This window comes from Giraffa tippelskirchi, chromosome 5 (assembly GCF_054371585.1).
Source record: "Giraffa tippelskirchi isolate mGirTip1 chromosome 5, T2T-mGirTip1v1.2.pri, whole genome shotgun sequence".
NCBI classification, from domain to species: domain Eukaryota; kingdom Metazoa; phylum Chordata; class Mammalia; order Artiodactyla; family Giraffidae; genus Giraffa; species Giraffa tippelskirchi.
The window spans coordinates 175,311,578-175,324,701 of NC_137279.1; the positions used below are offsets into that span (position 1 = coordinate 175,311,578).

At 36.3% G+C, this 13,124-nt stretch overlaps 1 protein-coding gene across 4 annotated transcripts in view; it reads left to right on the forward strand.

Moving 5' to 3' along the window:
- Positions 1–13,124, forward strand: part of ZSWIM5 (zinc finger SWIM-type containing 5) — a 245,432-nt gene that overhangs the window by 213,913 nt on the left and 18,395 nt on the right. For all 4 annotated transcript variants that reach the window (XM_081488694.1, XM_081488693.1, XM_081488692.1 and 1 more), the window contains one exon: positions 202–359. In XM_081488694.1, coding sequence (XP_081344820.1) covers positions 202–359 — 158 coding nt within the window. The remainder of the gene's footprint in view (positions 1–201; positions 360–13,124) is intronic.

A 13,124-nucleotide genomic window follows, 5' to 3' on the forward strand; every position in this document is an offset into this window, starting at 1 on the left:
AGAACTGTTCAGCTTGAGTTCTTCCAAGTACCAGGCACTCACCTCATATAAAGTGCAGTACCCCTAGGTTTTAAAACCTTTGAGGTTCGTCATTAACCTGTTCCTTCCCAGTTCCTCCCCAGCAAAGAACAAGCTTCTCTAAGGTGGCTCAGAGTGGCAAGGGTCTGGGTGGTAGCTGATGACTCTCCCTGGGTCTTCTAGGTTACCTGTTCTAGAAAACTCAACTTCTGCAGGCGACACTTCCCACCCTCAGCATATGGTATCTGTGGTGCCCAGCCGTTACCCTCGCTGGTTCACGCTTGGACACTTGGAATCACAGCAGTGTGAACTGGCCTCCACCATGCTGACTGCTGCCAAAGGTGAGCATAGATAGATGTAAGGTTCCAGCACCCCCAGTATGCCTGCCTGATCATGGCCTACCAAAGGCTTAGCCTGAGTCTCCTGAAGAAGAGAAGCTATTCAACCTCCCTTATAAGCACTCAGAGTGGTAGGAATCCTCCCTTTGATTACTGCCTATTACAGTAAACACCTGAGTCCAAGTCAGAGTTTTGCCATAGTTACTAATTGTAGGACTCTGAGAACAGAGAATGGATCATCTTTAAGGTAACTTCTAAATCTAACCTTCCATATGATAAAGTCACTTTACATTTCTAAGCCTCTGGTTTAAAAATCTATAAAATGGGGATCATTGTCAATGACCTGTCAGCTTCTCAGGACCATTGGAAGATCCAGTGAAGTGATGGAGCTCCAAATCTCAGATATGAGAGTTTATGATTTTTCTAGGGCCCCTGGTCAAAAAGTAAGACAGTCTAGAGTGACTCAGGTTTTTAAGCTCATATCTTCCATGTTAGCTATGTAGATCTCATCACAAAGATAAGTGAAAATAAGCCCCAGAGAAGTTATAATAAAATACTAGCTGCCATGGACTGTATTTTTCCGATACCAGGAAATTACATGGGTTTTTTAAAGCACTTTTTAAAATTTAAAGTAACTTTATGTTGTGTCTTCTTATAGTAAAAAGAATGTATGCTCATTGTAGAAAAGGTAGAAGATACAGATATATCAATATAAAAATGATTTTTAAAAAAACAGTAAAAAAATTGAACAAATATGATCAGGCAGTTTACAAAAAATAAGGTACAAATGACTTTTAAACAATTAAAATACCTGCCCTCACTTGAGAAATACAAATTAAAATTACTCTGAGATAACATTTTTCATAAATCTTATTGGCAAAAATAATAAATTTGACAAGAGACATCCATATGAGAAGTGGCCTGTCATGGAGTGTCAGATTCCAAGCAGGACAAGGATGACACAGATCCAAGATGCTTACTGAAACTCAAGCATAAGAAATATGAAGAAAATTATACCAAGGCACATCACAATCAAATTGCTTAAAACCAGTGAGTAAAGAGAAAAATCTTACTTAAAAGTAAGTGCAGGGAAAAAAATACACACTACATACTGAGGATAAACGATAAGTATGAGAGCAAGTTTCTCACTAGAAGCAGTATAAGCCAGAAGACAGTGGAGAAAAATCTTTAAATTACTTTTTAAAAAAAAATTTGACCTAGAATTCTACACCAGTGAAAATATCTTTCAAAAAAAAGAAAAGAATATGAGAGAATGGCACTGAAGCATGTAAATTATCATATGTGAAACAAATCGCCAGTCCAGGTTCAATGCATGATACAAGGTGCTCGGGGCTGGTGCACCGGGATGACCCAGAGGGATGGGATGGGGAGGGAGATGGAAGGGGGGTTCTGGAAGGGGAAAACATGTACACCCATGGTGGATTCATGTCAATGTATGGCAAAACAAATACAATATTGTAAAGTTAAAAAATAGAAAATAAACTAATTAAAAAAAAAAGGTAAAAGGAATTCCCTGGTGGTCCAGTGGTTAGGACTGCACACTTCCACTGCAGATAGCATGGGTTCAATCCCTGGTCAAAGAACTAAGATCCCACATGCCATGTGGCATGGCCGATAAAATAAAATATGTTTAAAAAAAGCTGAAATAGGATGGGGCAGGAGGTGGGAGGGGGGTTCAGGATGGGGGACACAGGTGTACCCATGGCTGACTCATGTCAATGTATGACAAAAACCACTACAATATTGTAAAGTAATTAGCCTCCAATTAAAATAAATAAATTATTTTTTTAAAAAAGCTGAAATAAAAATCTTTTCTAGACAACCACAGTTGAATTAGAAATCAATAATAAAAATCCACTAATGTTTTAGAAATTAAACTGTACACTTCCATGTAACTCACTGAACAAAGGGAGAAAAACACAAAAAAAATTAATAGAAAATATTTTAAACTGAATGAAAAAGTACAACATTTAAAAATTTGTGGATTAGAGCTAAAGCTTTACTTAGAAGGACATTGTTAGCACCTAATACCTATGTCTGAAAAGAAGAAAGGTTTCAAATCAGTGATCTCAGATTCTAACATAAGAACTCAGAGAAGAAGAGCAAATGAAACCAAAAATAAGCAAAAGAAAGAAAACAATACAGATCAGAACAGAAAGCAAATAAAATATAGAAAAATGGAAAATCAATGAAACAAAAAGCTATTTCTTTGAAAAGATAAATAAAATTGAAATCTTTGTCCAGACTGATCAAGAAAAAAAGGAGAAGACAAAGTAGCAATTTTAAGAATGGGAAAAGTGACATCACAACAAATTCTAAAGACAACTTTATGGTAATAAATTCAACAATATAAATGAAATAGACTAATTCCTTGATGGATACAAACTATCAAAGCTGACTCAAGAATAAATAAGAATTAGGTAGGCATATACCCAAAAGAATTGAAAACATGGACTTAAACAGATATTTGTACAGCAATATTAATAGTGGCATTATTCACAATTGCCAAAAGTTGTAAATAACTCAACTATCTGTCAGCAGATGAATGGATAAACAAACTGTAGTATATACATACAATGGAATATTATTTAGCCATAAAAAGGAATGAAATTCTAATACATGCTACAATATGGATGAGCCTTGAAAACAGTAAGTGAAATAAACCAGACACAAAAAGACAAAATATTGTATGATTCCACTTATATGAGGTACCTAGAGTAGCCACAGTGAAAAAATAGCAGTAGATACTAAGATAATTGTTGAACACCTGATGAGGAACAAGATATTTACAGTAAGTCCCCTACACATGAACATGTTCCTTTCCAAGAACACATTCATAAGTCAAATTTGTTCATAAGTCCAACAAAGTTAGCCTAGGTATCCAACTAACACAACTAGTTATATAGTACTGTACTATAATAGATTTATACTTTTCATACAATAATACATAAGAAAACAAAAAATAAAACATTTTTAATCTTATAGTACCTTAAAAAGTACAGTGTACATACAGTTCAAAAGCTGGCATACAGGGGCTGGCATCAAGTGAACCAGCAAGAAGAGTTACTAACTGGAGGTAGGAGAGGAAATAGGAGATGGTAGAGCTGAAGAATCATCAGCAATAGGAGACAGGACAAGCAGAAATTTCACTCACACCTGATGTTGATGGAATGCACGTTCATATCTTTGAAAGTTCAAACTCGTATGTAGGGAACTTACTGTACATAGTACTGTACATAGTATCTCTCTACAAAGTATTAATATTTACCAGTCATAAAAGGAAGAAGTATAATTACCATAGAGCAGGTAAACCTGGCAGATATCATTTTAATAATGTGGCCACAATATCACAATATCATAAATTTGTACAGCTAGCATGCAGACTAGAGGAAAACCTCATAGAGCAGAAAGAAGAATAGAGAGGGTAGGGAAAGAAGTTACTATATAATGAGTATAGAATTTCAGATGATGAAAAAGTTCTGGAACTAGATAGTGGTGATGTTTGCACAACAGTGTGAATGTGTTTAATGTCACTGAATTGTACCCTTAAATGCTCAAAATAGTAAATTTATGTATATTTTACCACAGTAAAAAGAAAAGAATAAATAGAAATGAAGTTCAGAGAAATTAAATTAGTAGTTAAAAATCTTTCCACAAAGAAACTCCAGGGCTAAATGGCTTCACTGGTAAATTCTACCAAACATTTAAGGAAAACATAACAATTCTATATCAACTCTTTTTTTTTTTTTTTTAGCCCTCATAGAAAAACTTTATTGGAAAGCAGGGAAAACTACCAAGATAGAAATGAAGACAAAAATAAAAAAAGTTCAGATATAAAGTGTATGACCTTGGTTTAAATGGAAATGGAACCCTTTGGTGGTTTGTAGTTAGTGACCTATATTTTCACTTTGTGGCACTGCTGCTGCTGCTAAGTCGTTTCAGTCGTGTCCAACTCTGTGCGACCCCATAGACGGCAGCCCCCCAGGCTCCTCCATCCCTGGGATTCTCCAGGCAAGAATACTGGAGTGGGTTGCCATTTCCTTCTCCAACGCATGCATGCATGCTAAGTTGCTTCAGTCGTGTCCGACTCTGTGCGACCCTATGGACAGCAGCCCACCAGGCTCCTCTGTCCACAGGATTCTCTAGGCAAGAATACTGCAGTGGGTTGCCATTTCCTTCTCCAACAATTCTATATAAACTCTTGCAGAAAATTGAAGAGGAGGAAATACTTTCCAACTCAGTATGTGAAACCATCATTATCCAGATACCAAAACCAGGCTATTTTGCCAAAAGCTTTAGCTTTGCTTCAGGTTCAAAGAATTCATTAACAAAAGAAACCCCTTGTTACACACAAAGAAACAATTTCAGTATTTAACAGAGGATTACTTAATTTCAATATACAATCATTAGCAAAAGAGAAACAGAAACAATAGAGAAGAGTAACAGCACATAACCATAACATAACCATAAGAGTAACAGCACATAACATCACCAAATTGGGCTGACCAAAATCCAGACCCAAACAGCACGCTGGGAAGTCGCAAGTAACAGCAGTCTGGAGTCCCAGTTGGGAGAAGGTCCCGGGCGGTGTGTCCCCTCCACAGGTGAGACTTCAAATTGCAGTTTAGGGGGGTTCCTACTTATAATCACAGGCTGCAAACTGGTATCATCAGTTTAGTGCAAAAAATGCAACTCTGGTTTTACTTTAAACTTTTTACAATGCTGTTTGTTTTATCTTGTGAGTCTTAGGATTTGGGCTTCCCTGGTGGCTCAGATGATAAATCATCTGCCCGTAATGCAGGAGACCCAGGTTCGATCCCTGGGTTGGGAAGTTCCCTTGGAGAAGGAAATGGCAGCCCGCTCCAGTATTATTGCCTGAAGAATTCCTTGGACAGGAACCTGGCGTAGCCCGCTACAGTCCATGGAGTCACAAAGAGCCGGACATGACTAAGCAACTAACACTTTCACTTTTACTTGGGCACAGTTGGCCAGACCTCCAGGCTCTCAAGAATTTCAGGACCCAATCCCTTTCTTATTTGAAGTGCTGCCTGACTTGCTGTGCTTGCAGGCAGACACAAAATCTGGGCAGTGTCCAGATTGGTCAGAAGAAAGGTCAGGGGCCTGCTCTGCTGGTTCTGAAGCCTGATCAAGACTTCCTCTGTTTTAGTTTCCCTAACACAGACAAAAACTATAAAAAAGAAAACCCAGGGAATTCCCTGGCAGTGGTTAGGGTGTTGTACTTCTACTGCAGGGGATATAGGTTCAATCCCTGGTCAGGTAACTAAGATCCCACATGCCACATTGCACAGCCAAAAGCAAAAACAAATAAAAACTCAGAATAAAACTCTCATGAGCACATAGGTGCAAAAACTCTTAATAAAAATTTTAAGAGATTGAATCCAAATAATATATTTTTTTAAATGATAATACATCACAATAAGTAGGGTCTACCTCCAAGAATACAAAGTTGGTTTAAAACATTCAAAAATCAATCACTGTATTTCACCATACTAATAGAGTAAAAAAGAATACCCATATGATCATCTCAGTAATATGGAAAAAGCACCTAATAAAATCCAACATTTATTCCTACTAAAAACATTAAAATTTTCAACAAACTAGGAATAGAAGGGAACTTCCCCACATGATAAAGGGCATCTCTCTTACAGCTGCCCTTATACTTAATGGTAAAAGATTGAATGTTTTCTTCCTAACATCAAGAACAAGGCAGGGACTTTCCTGGCTATACAGTGCTTAAGATTCTGAGCTTCCACTGCAAAAGGTTCAATCCCTGGTTGGGGAACTAAGATCCCACATGCCACCTGGTGGGGCAAAAAAATTAAATGTTAAAATTTAAAAAAAAGAAAAAGAACAAGGCAAAGCTGTTTACTTTTACCTCTTCTGTTTCAGTATCAAACTGTTGATTTTAGCCAGTACGATAAGACACTTAACAGAACTAAACGATACTCAGATTAAAAAGGAAGAAATAAAACTGATGACATGATTGTCTATGTAGAAAATCCTATGGAATCTACAAAAAACTTTTAGAACTAATAATAAGTTTAACAATGTTTCAGGACATAAGATGAATATACAAAGATCAACAGTATTTCAATATACCAGCAATGAACAGTCAGAAGTTGAAATTTTTTAAGTTATCATTATAATAACATCTTGAAGTTCAAAATGGAGGGGATATATGTATACCTGTGGCTGATTCATGTTGATGTTTGGCAGAAACCAACAAAATTCTGTAAAGCAATTATCCTTCAATTAAAAAAATAAATTTTTAAAAATTAAAAAATAAAACACAATAAGAGAAAGGCTAAATTTTTAAAAACAAAAAGCAACTGTAGTAAGACTTGCAAGGATGTAGAGCATCTGAAGCTCTCATACATTGCAGGTTGGAACATAAGTTGTACAACCACTTTGGTAAACCATTTGTTGCTTTCTTAAAAAGTTAAATAGACACCTGCACACATGATCCTGCCATTCCACTCATAGGTATTAACTAAAGGAAATGAAAGCATATATCCATACAAAGAATTCAACATGAGTGTCATAACAGCTTTATTGTTAACCCCAAACTGGAAATGATCCATATATCCATGAGTAGATTGAATGGATAAAAACTGTGAAACAACCATACTGTGGAATACTACTCAGTAATGAAAAGGAACAAACTACTTATGCATACTACACCATGGAAGAATCAAAATAATTATGCTAAGTGAAAGAAACCAGACCAAAGGAAAAATGGTGCATATTGTATTATTCCATTTAAATAAAATTCTAGCAATGTCACACCATGATGACAGAAAAATCAGCAGTTTCCTGGGTGTGGGATCTGCTATAGGCTAGGATGGAAGGGAAAAAAAGATTAGCAAGGGTCACAGGGAAACTTTGGGGGCGATGGATATATCATGAGTAATGGGTTAAGTCAAAATCATGTATTACTTAACAGGAGGCAATAAGAATTCAGTATCACTTCTCTTATATTAGACCAAAAATGCAAACCTCCATCTAATCATGAGGAAACATCAGTCATATCCAAATTGAAGGTCATTCTATAAGATAACTAGTCTAATCTGCAAAAGTGTCAAGGCCATGAGTGTCAAGGGAAGACTCAGGAATTTTTCCAAATTGTCAAAGGCTGAAGAGACATGACAAACATAACACATGATCTTGTATAAAATCTTTACACATGTTTATACAAGATCACATGTTGCATTTAGTTTGCCATATCTTCTTAGGTGGTAGTACTATATCAATATAAATTTCCTGATCTTGATGGTTATGTTGCAGGTAAGTAGAAGAGTGTCCTTGTTTGCCAGGAATAGACTGCAGAGTTCAGGAATGAGTTTAGGGTATCAAATAAGTTACTTTCAAATGGTTTGGGGTGAGGGCAGGGAGAAAAGATGATGCTTGAAGTACTATTGAAACTTCTTTTTGAGTTTGAAATTATTTCAAAATAAAAGGAAACATTTTGATAAAACATTGTGTTTGCAAAGGTGTAGAGTGGGAGTGTAGATTGGTAATCCTTTGTGTAGGGAAGTTTGGCCCTACACAATATCTATCAAATATCTATCATAATTATAATGTATGTATCCTTTGACCCAGCTGTTTCACTTCCAGGATTTTATTTTACAAATATATTTGTGAAATGATGTTTGTACAGAGTTATTCACTACAACCTTGTTTGCAGTTGCAAAATATTTGAAACATTCTAAATAGCCATCAATAGGAGACTGGTTAAATATATTACTTGAGCACCAAATCTTATATGGAATTCCAAAATCTGAAAAGCTTTGAAAATCCACACTTTTTTCTAAATTGAAAGCAAAACCTGGCCTCAACTGACATGAGGCATTAGTTGTTTCTCAACACTCTTACCAGTCACAGACATCTCTGCTATTCACTAATAAAATGTTTGCCTTTTTTTTTAAAGATGGTTGTTATTTTGTCAGTTTAAGTTCAATTATTCTGTAAAAATGTCCAGAAGATTGAAGATACTCCTGTGGATAAAAATCAGTAGAAAAGGAACCATCTGACATCAATAGCACAGAAAATAGAGTTAATGCAAAATTTGATCAGGTGTTTCTATGAGACATCTTACTAAAGAGCAAAGTGTGGGAATTAACACCACATATGACTTGAACTGGGCTTCCTGGGTGGCTCAGTGGTTTAAACAAACAAACAAAGAAATCCACTTGCCAATGCAGGAGACGCAGGTTCAATCTCTGGGTTGGGAAGATCCCCTGAAGAAGGAAATGGCAACCCACTCTGGTATTCTTGCCTGGAAAATCCCATGGACAGAGGAGCCTGGTGGGCTACAGTCCATGGGGTCGCAAAGAGTCAGACACGACTGAGCTCAGCACAGCAGCAGCATGACTTGAAGTAATAGAAAGACAAAATGTTGAAGTTTTATAGGGACAGCAATGACCAGAACTAAAGAACAGAAAATTTTCCAAGGACAAAAAATGAAGATATTGACATTACCGTGATTGAATGGATTCAACAATGAAACATTGTGAATATGCCACTGATTGGTTTTTTGTTCATGAAACAAGCTAGATTATTTCATGAAGGACTGAAGCTTTACAGTGAGTATAAGATATCAGAAGATTGGCTGCAGAAATTTCAGAAGCATTGCAGTATAAAATATCTGTACAACTGTGATGAAAAAACTTCTTTTCATGAAGTTGATGAAAATTATATTGACAATCTGTTAATGAAAATCTTAGTCTTTAACAAGTATACACTGCTGATGAAATGGCTCTGTTCTGTTTTCTTTAAAAAAAATTAACAGTGATTGATGAGCAAACAAGAGATTTTAAGGACTCTAAACACAGGGTGAAAGTCCTGGGATGTGCCAGATAAAGCTAGAAAAAGTCAACATCCATAATGTTTCAGAAGTTATTCAGAGAATTCCCTAGCAGTCCAATGGTTAGGACTCTGTGCTTTCACTACCATGGACCTGGGTTCAATCTCTGGTCAGGGAACTAATATCCTGCAAGCTGTGCAGTAAAACCAAAAAAAAAAAAGAGTTGTTCACAATTTATTTGTTAGTATGTAAACAAAAAACCTTACTCCTTGGAAGGAAGGTTATGGCCAACCTAGATAGCATATTTAAAAGCAGAGACATTACTTTGCCAACAAAGGTCCGTCTAGTCAAGGCTATGGTTTTTCCAGTGGTCATGTATGGATGTGAGAGTTGGACGGTGAAGAAAGCTGAGCGCCGAAGAATTGATGCTTTTGAACTGTGGTGTTGGAGAAGACTCTTGAGAGTCCCTTGGACTGCAAGGAGAGCCAATCAATCCATCCTGAAGGAGATCAATCCTGGGTGATCATTGGAAGGTCTGATGCTGAAGCTGAAACTCCAATACTTTGGGCACCTCATGCGAAGGGTTGACTCATTGGAAAAGACCCTAATGCTGGGTAGGATTGAGGGCGGGAGGAGAAGGGGACGACAGAGGATGAGATGGTTGGATGGCATCACTGACTTGATGGACATGGGTTTGGGTAGACTCCGGGAGTTGGTGATGGACAGGGAGGCCTGGCGTGCTGCAGTTCATGGGGTCGCAGAGAGTCGGACATGACTGAGCGACTGAACTGAACTGAAACAAAAAACCATGAGTAATCAAAGAGATCATTTCTATCAGGCTTAATAATCTGTACCAATGACATGAACTCATTGCACTGGAAGCTGGAATGGAAGAAAACTGTATACTCGTACCCACTATTCCACACATACACCTCATGAACTTGTAACCAAGAAATCTTACTCCCAATGAAGAACAAATATAAATATTTATTTATTTTCATACTATATACTTGAAACAGGTAACTCCCAAGTCTTCCTAAAAGAGTTATTGTAGAAACTTGATCGAGTATACCTTAATTATGCTATTTACACAGTTGCTGATACTTGGAACAATTGATAAATATTTTGCAGAGACTTTCACTTTGAAAGTGCACTTGTATATATAGTGAAGGGTTTTGTCACTAATGAGAAGATATGTAGTCTCATTACTTAACCTAAAAGTTAATAGGCTAACAGTCTCAATAAGTCAGAACCTTGCTACTCAGTGTATGATCAGTGGATAAGCAGCATCAGCATGACCTGGAAACTTGTTAGAAATGCAGATTCTGAGTCTGAATCTCTGTGACTATAACCCAAGAATCTTATGCTTTAACAAATTCTTCAGAGGATTTTTAACCTACTAAGATTGTAGAAGTGTTGAGTTAGAACAAGCTGACATTAAAATATATATATATTGACTATTTTAAGTTATATACCTATTGTACATTCCTTGCAAGATAGAAGAATTGTTAAAATAGTGTTATCCCAAGTAAGCATGAGGCTATGAATAATGACAATTATTAGATGTAATAGGTGAAAAAAAATCTCCATAGACACTATGGGGGAAACGTATGAGCAGTTAATTGGCCTTGAATAACATGCATTTATCAGTGAAAAGGGATTATGGCTGCTTACTTAATTGAAAGAGACTGCTTATATAGAAATATGTATTAATCAGACACATTATCCTAGAAGTACTCCTTTTTTAAGGTCATCTATTGTAGTTGTTTCATCATTAAAGAATCTCTTTCCAGGCCCATCATTAAATTCCCAACTCTGATCTTTGGTGACAGTAATAGCAATGCAGATGAAGCCTTTTGTCCAAAATCCTCAAGAAACCAGATAGAAGAAGTATTTACTTATGCATATGTTTAGAAGCGTAGCTTGGTTTGAGGTTTTATTGAGTATTTTCCTTAGAAGTAAAGAGTCCCAAGTATTTAGTCTGTATCACACTATTTCATCCATCAGTGTATTACTGTATCAAAAAAATACAATACTAATTTTGCTATTTATCACACCTAGTGTGAATATTCATACTTTCACTGAACAAATAATAATGTGTTTAATTATGGGATGTTGCCCCAGACCCAGTGTGAGTATTATATATAATATATGCACAGATTATATAATAAACTCCAAATGCATTCATAACCTAAGGGTTTTAAAGAAGTAGTAGTTGTGGACCTGTACATCCATAAATGGGATATTATGCAGCCAGGTAAAAGAACAAAAATTTCTTTATGTACTGATGTGGAATAATCTCCAAGATACACTAATATGTGAGGGGGAAATGACATGCAAATTTGTATATACTATGCTAAGGAGAGGAAATAAAATGTTTCCTTACTATGCACAGAATGTCCTGGAAGGTAAAACAAACACTATCAGTTGTGTACAGGGTTAGAATTGGGTGAATATGGGTCAGAGGTAAGGGGGAGAAAATTCTTCATTATTTTTGTATCTTTTCAACATTGAATCATGTGAATATTTCCAAAATTTTAAATTATGACTGTCAAAAGAAACATGTCAAATTGAAATGCAAAAGTTAAAAAAGAATGGGGGTGGGCAAACCCAGAACAGGATATCTGAGAACCATGAGACAGTTACAAAAGATATATAACATATGCAGTATATTCTGCAATACCAGAAGGAGAAGGAAGAAAACAGTAGAAGAAATATTTGAAGTAATAATGGTTGAAAATTTGCCAAAACTAGTGACAGAAACCAGAACATAGATCGCAGAAGCTCAGAGAACACCAAGCAGGATGAATACCAAAAAATTTTCTCCTAGGCATATCCTATTCAAACTGCAGAATATCAAAAGACCTGGAGAAAATCTTGAAAGCTAGAGAACAAGACAAACTTACCTATGGAGAAACAAAGATAAGAATTACATCAACTTCATTTCACAAACCATGCAAGCAAGAGGGAGTGAAGTGAACTATTTTAAATGTTGCAAGAAAAAACCACCAACCTAGAATTAGGTATCACAGAACTAGAACAAATCATCTCACAATTTGTATGGAAATATAAGAAACCTCAAATAGCCAAAGCAATCTTGAGGAAGAAGAATGGAACTGGAGGAATCAACCTGCCTGACTTCAGGCTCTACTACAAAGCCACAGTCATCAAGACAGTATGGTACTGGCACAAAGATAGAAATATAGATCAATGGAACAAAATAGAAAGCCCAGAGATAAACCCACGCACATATGGACACCTTATCTTCGACAAAGGAGGCAAGAATATACAATGGAGAAAAGACAATCTCTTTAACAAGTGGTGCTGGGAAAACTGGTCAACCACTTGTAAAAGAATGAAACTAGAACACTTCCTAACACCGTACACAAAAATAAACTCAAAATGGATTAAAGATCTAAACGTAAGACCAGAAACTATAAAACTCCTAGAGGAAAACATAGGCAAAACACTCTCTGACATAAATCACAGCAGGATCCTCCATGACCCACCTCCCAGAATATTGGAAATAAAAGCAAAAATAAACAAATGGGACCTAATTAAAATTAAAAGCTTTTGAACAACAAAGGAAACTATAAGCAAGGTGAAAAGACAGCCTTCAGAATGGGAGAAAATAATAGCAAACGAAGCAACAGACAAACAATTAATCTCAAAAATATACAAGCAACTTCTGCAGCTGAATTCCAGAAAAATAAACGACCCAATCAAAAAATGGGCCAAAGAACTAAACAGACATTTCTCCAAAGAAGACATACAGATGGCTAACAAACACATGAAAAGATGCTCAACATCACTCATTATTAGAGAAATGCAAATCAAAACCACAATGAGGTATCATTTCACACCAGTCAGAATGGCTGCTATCCAAAAGTCTACAAGCAATAAATGCTGGAGAGGGTGTGGAG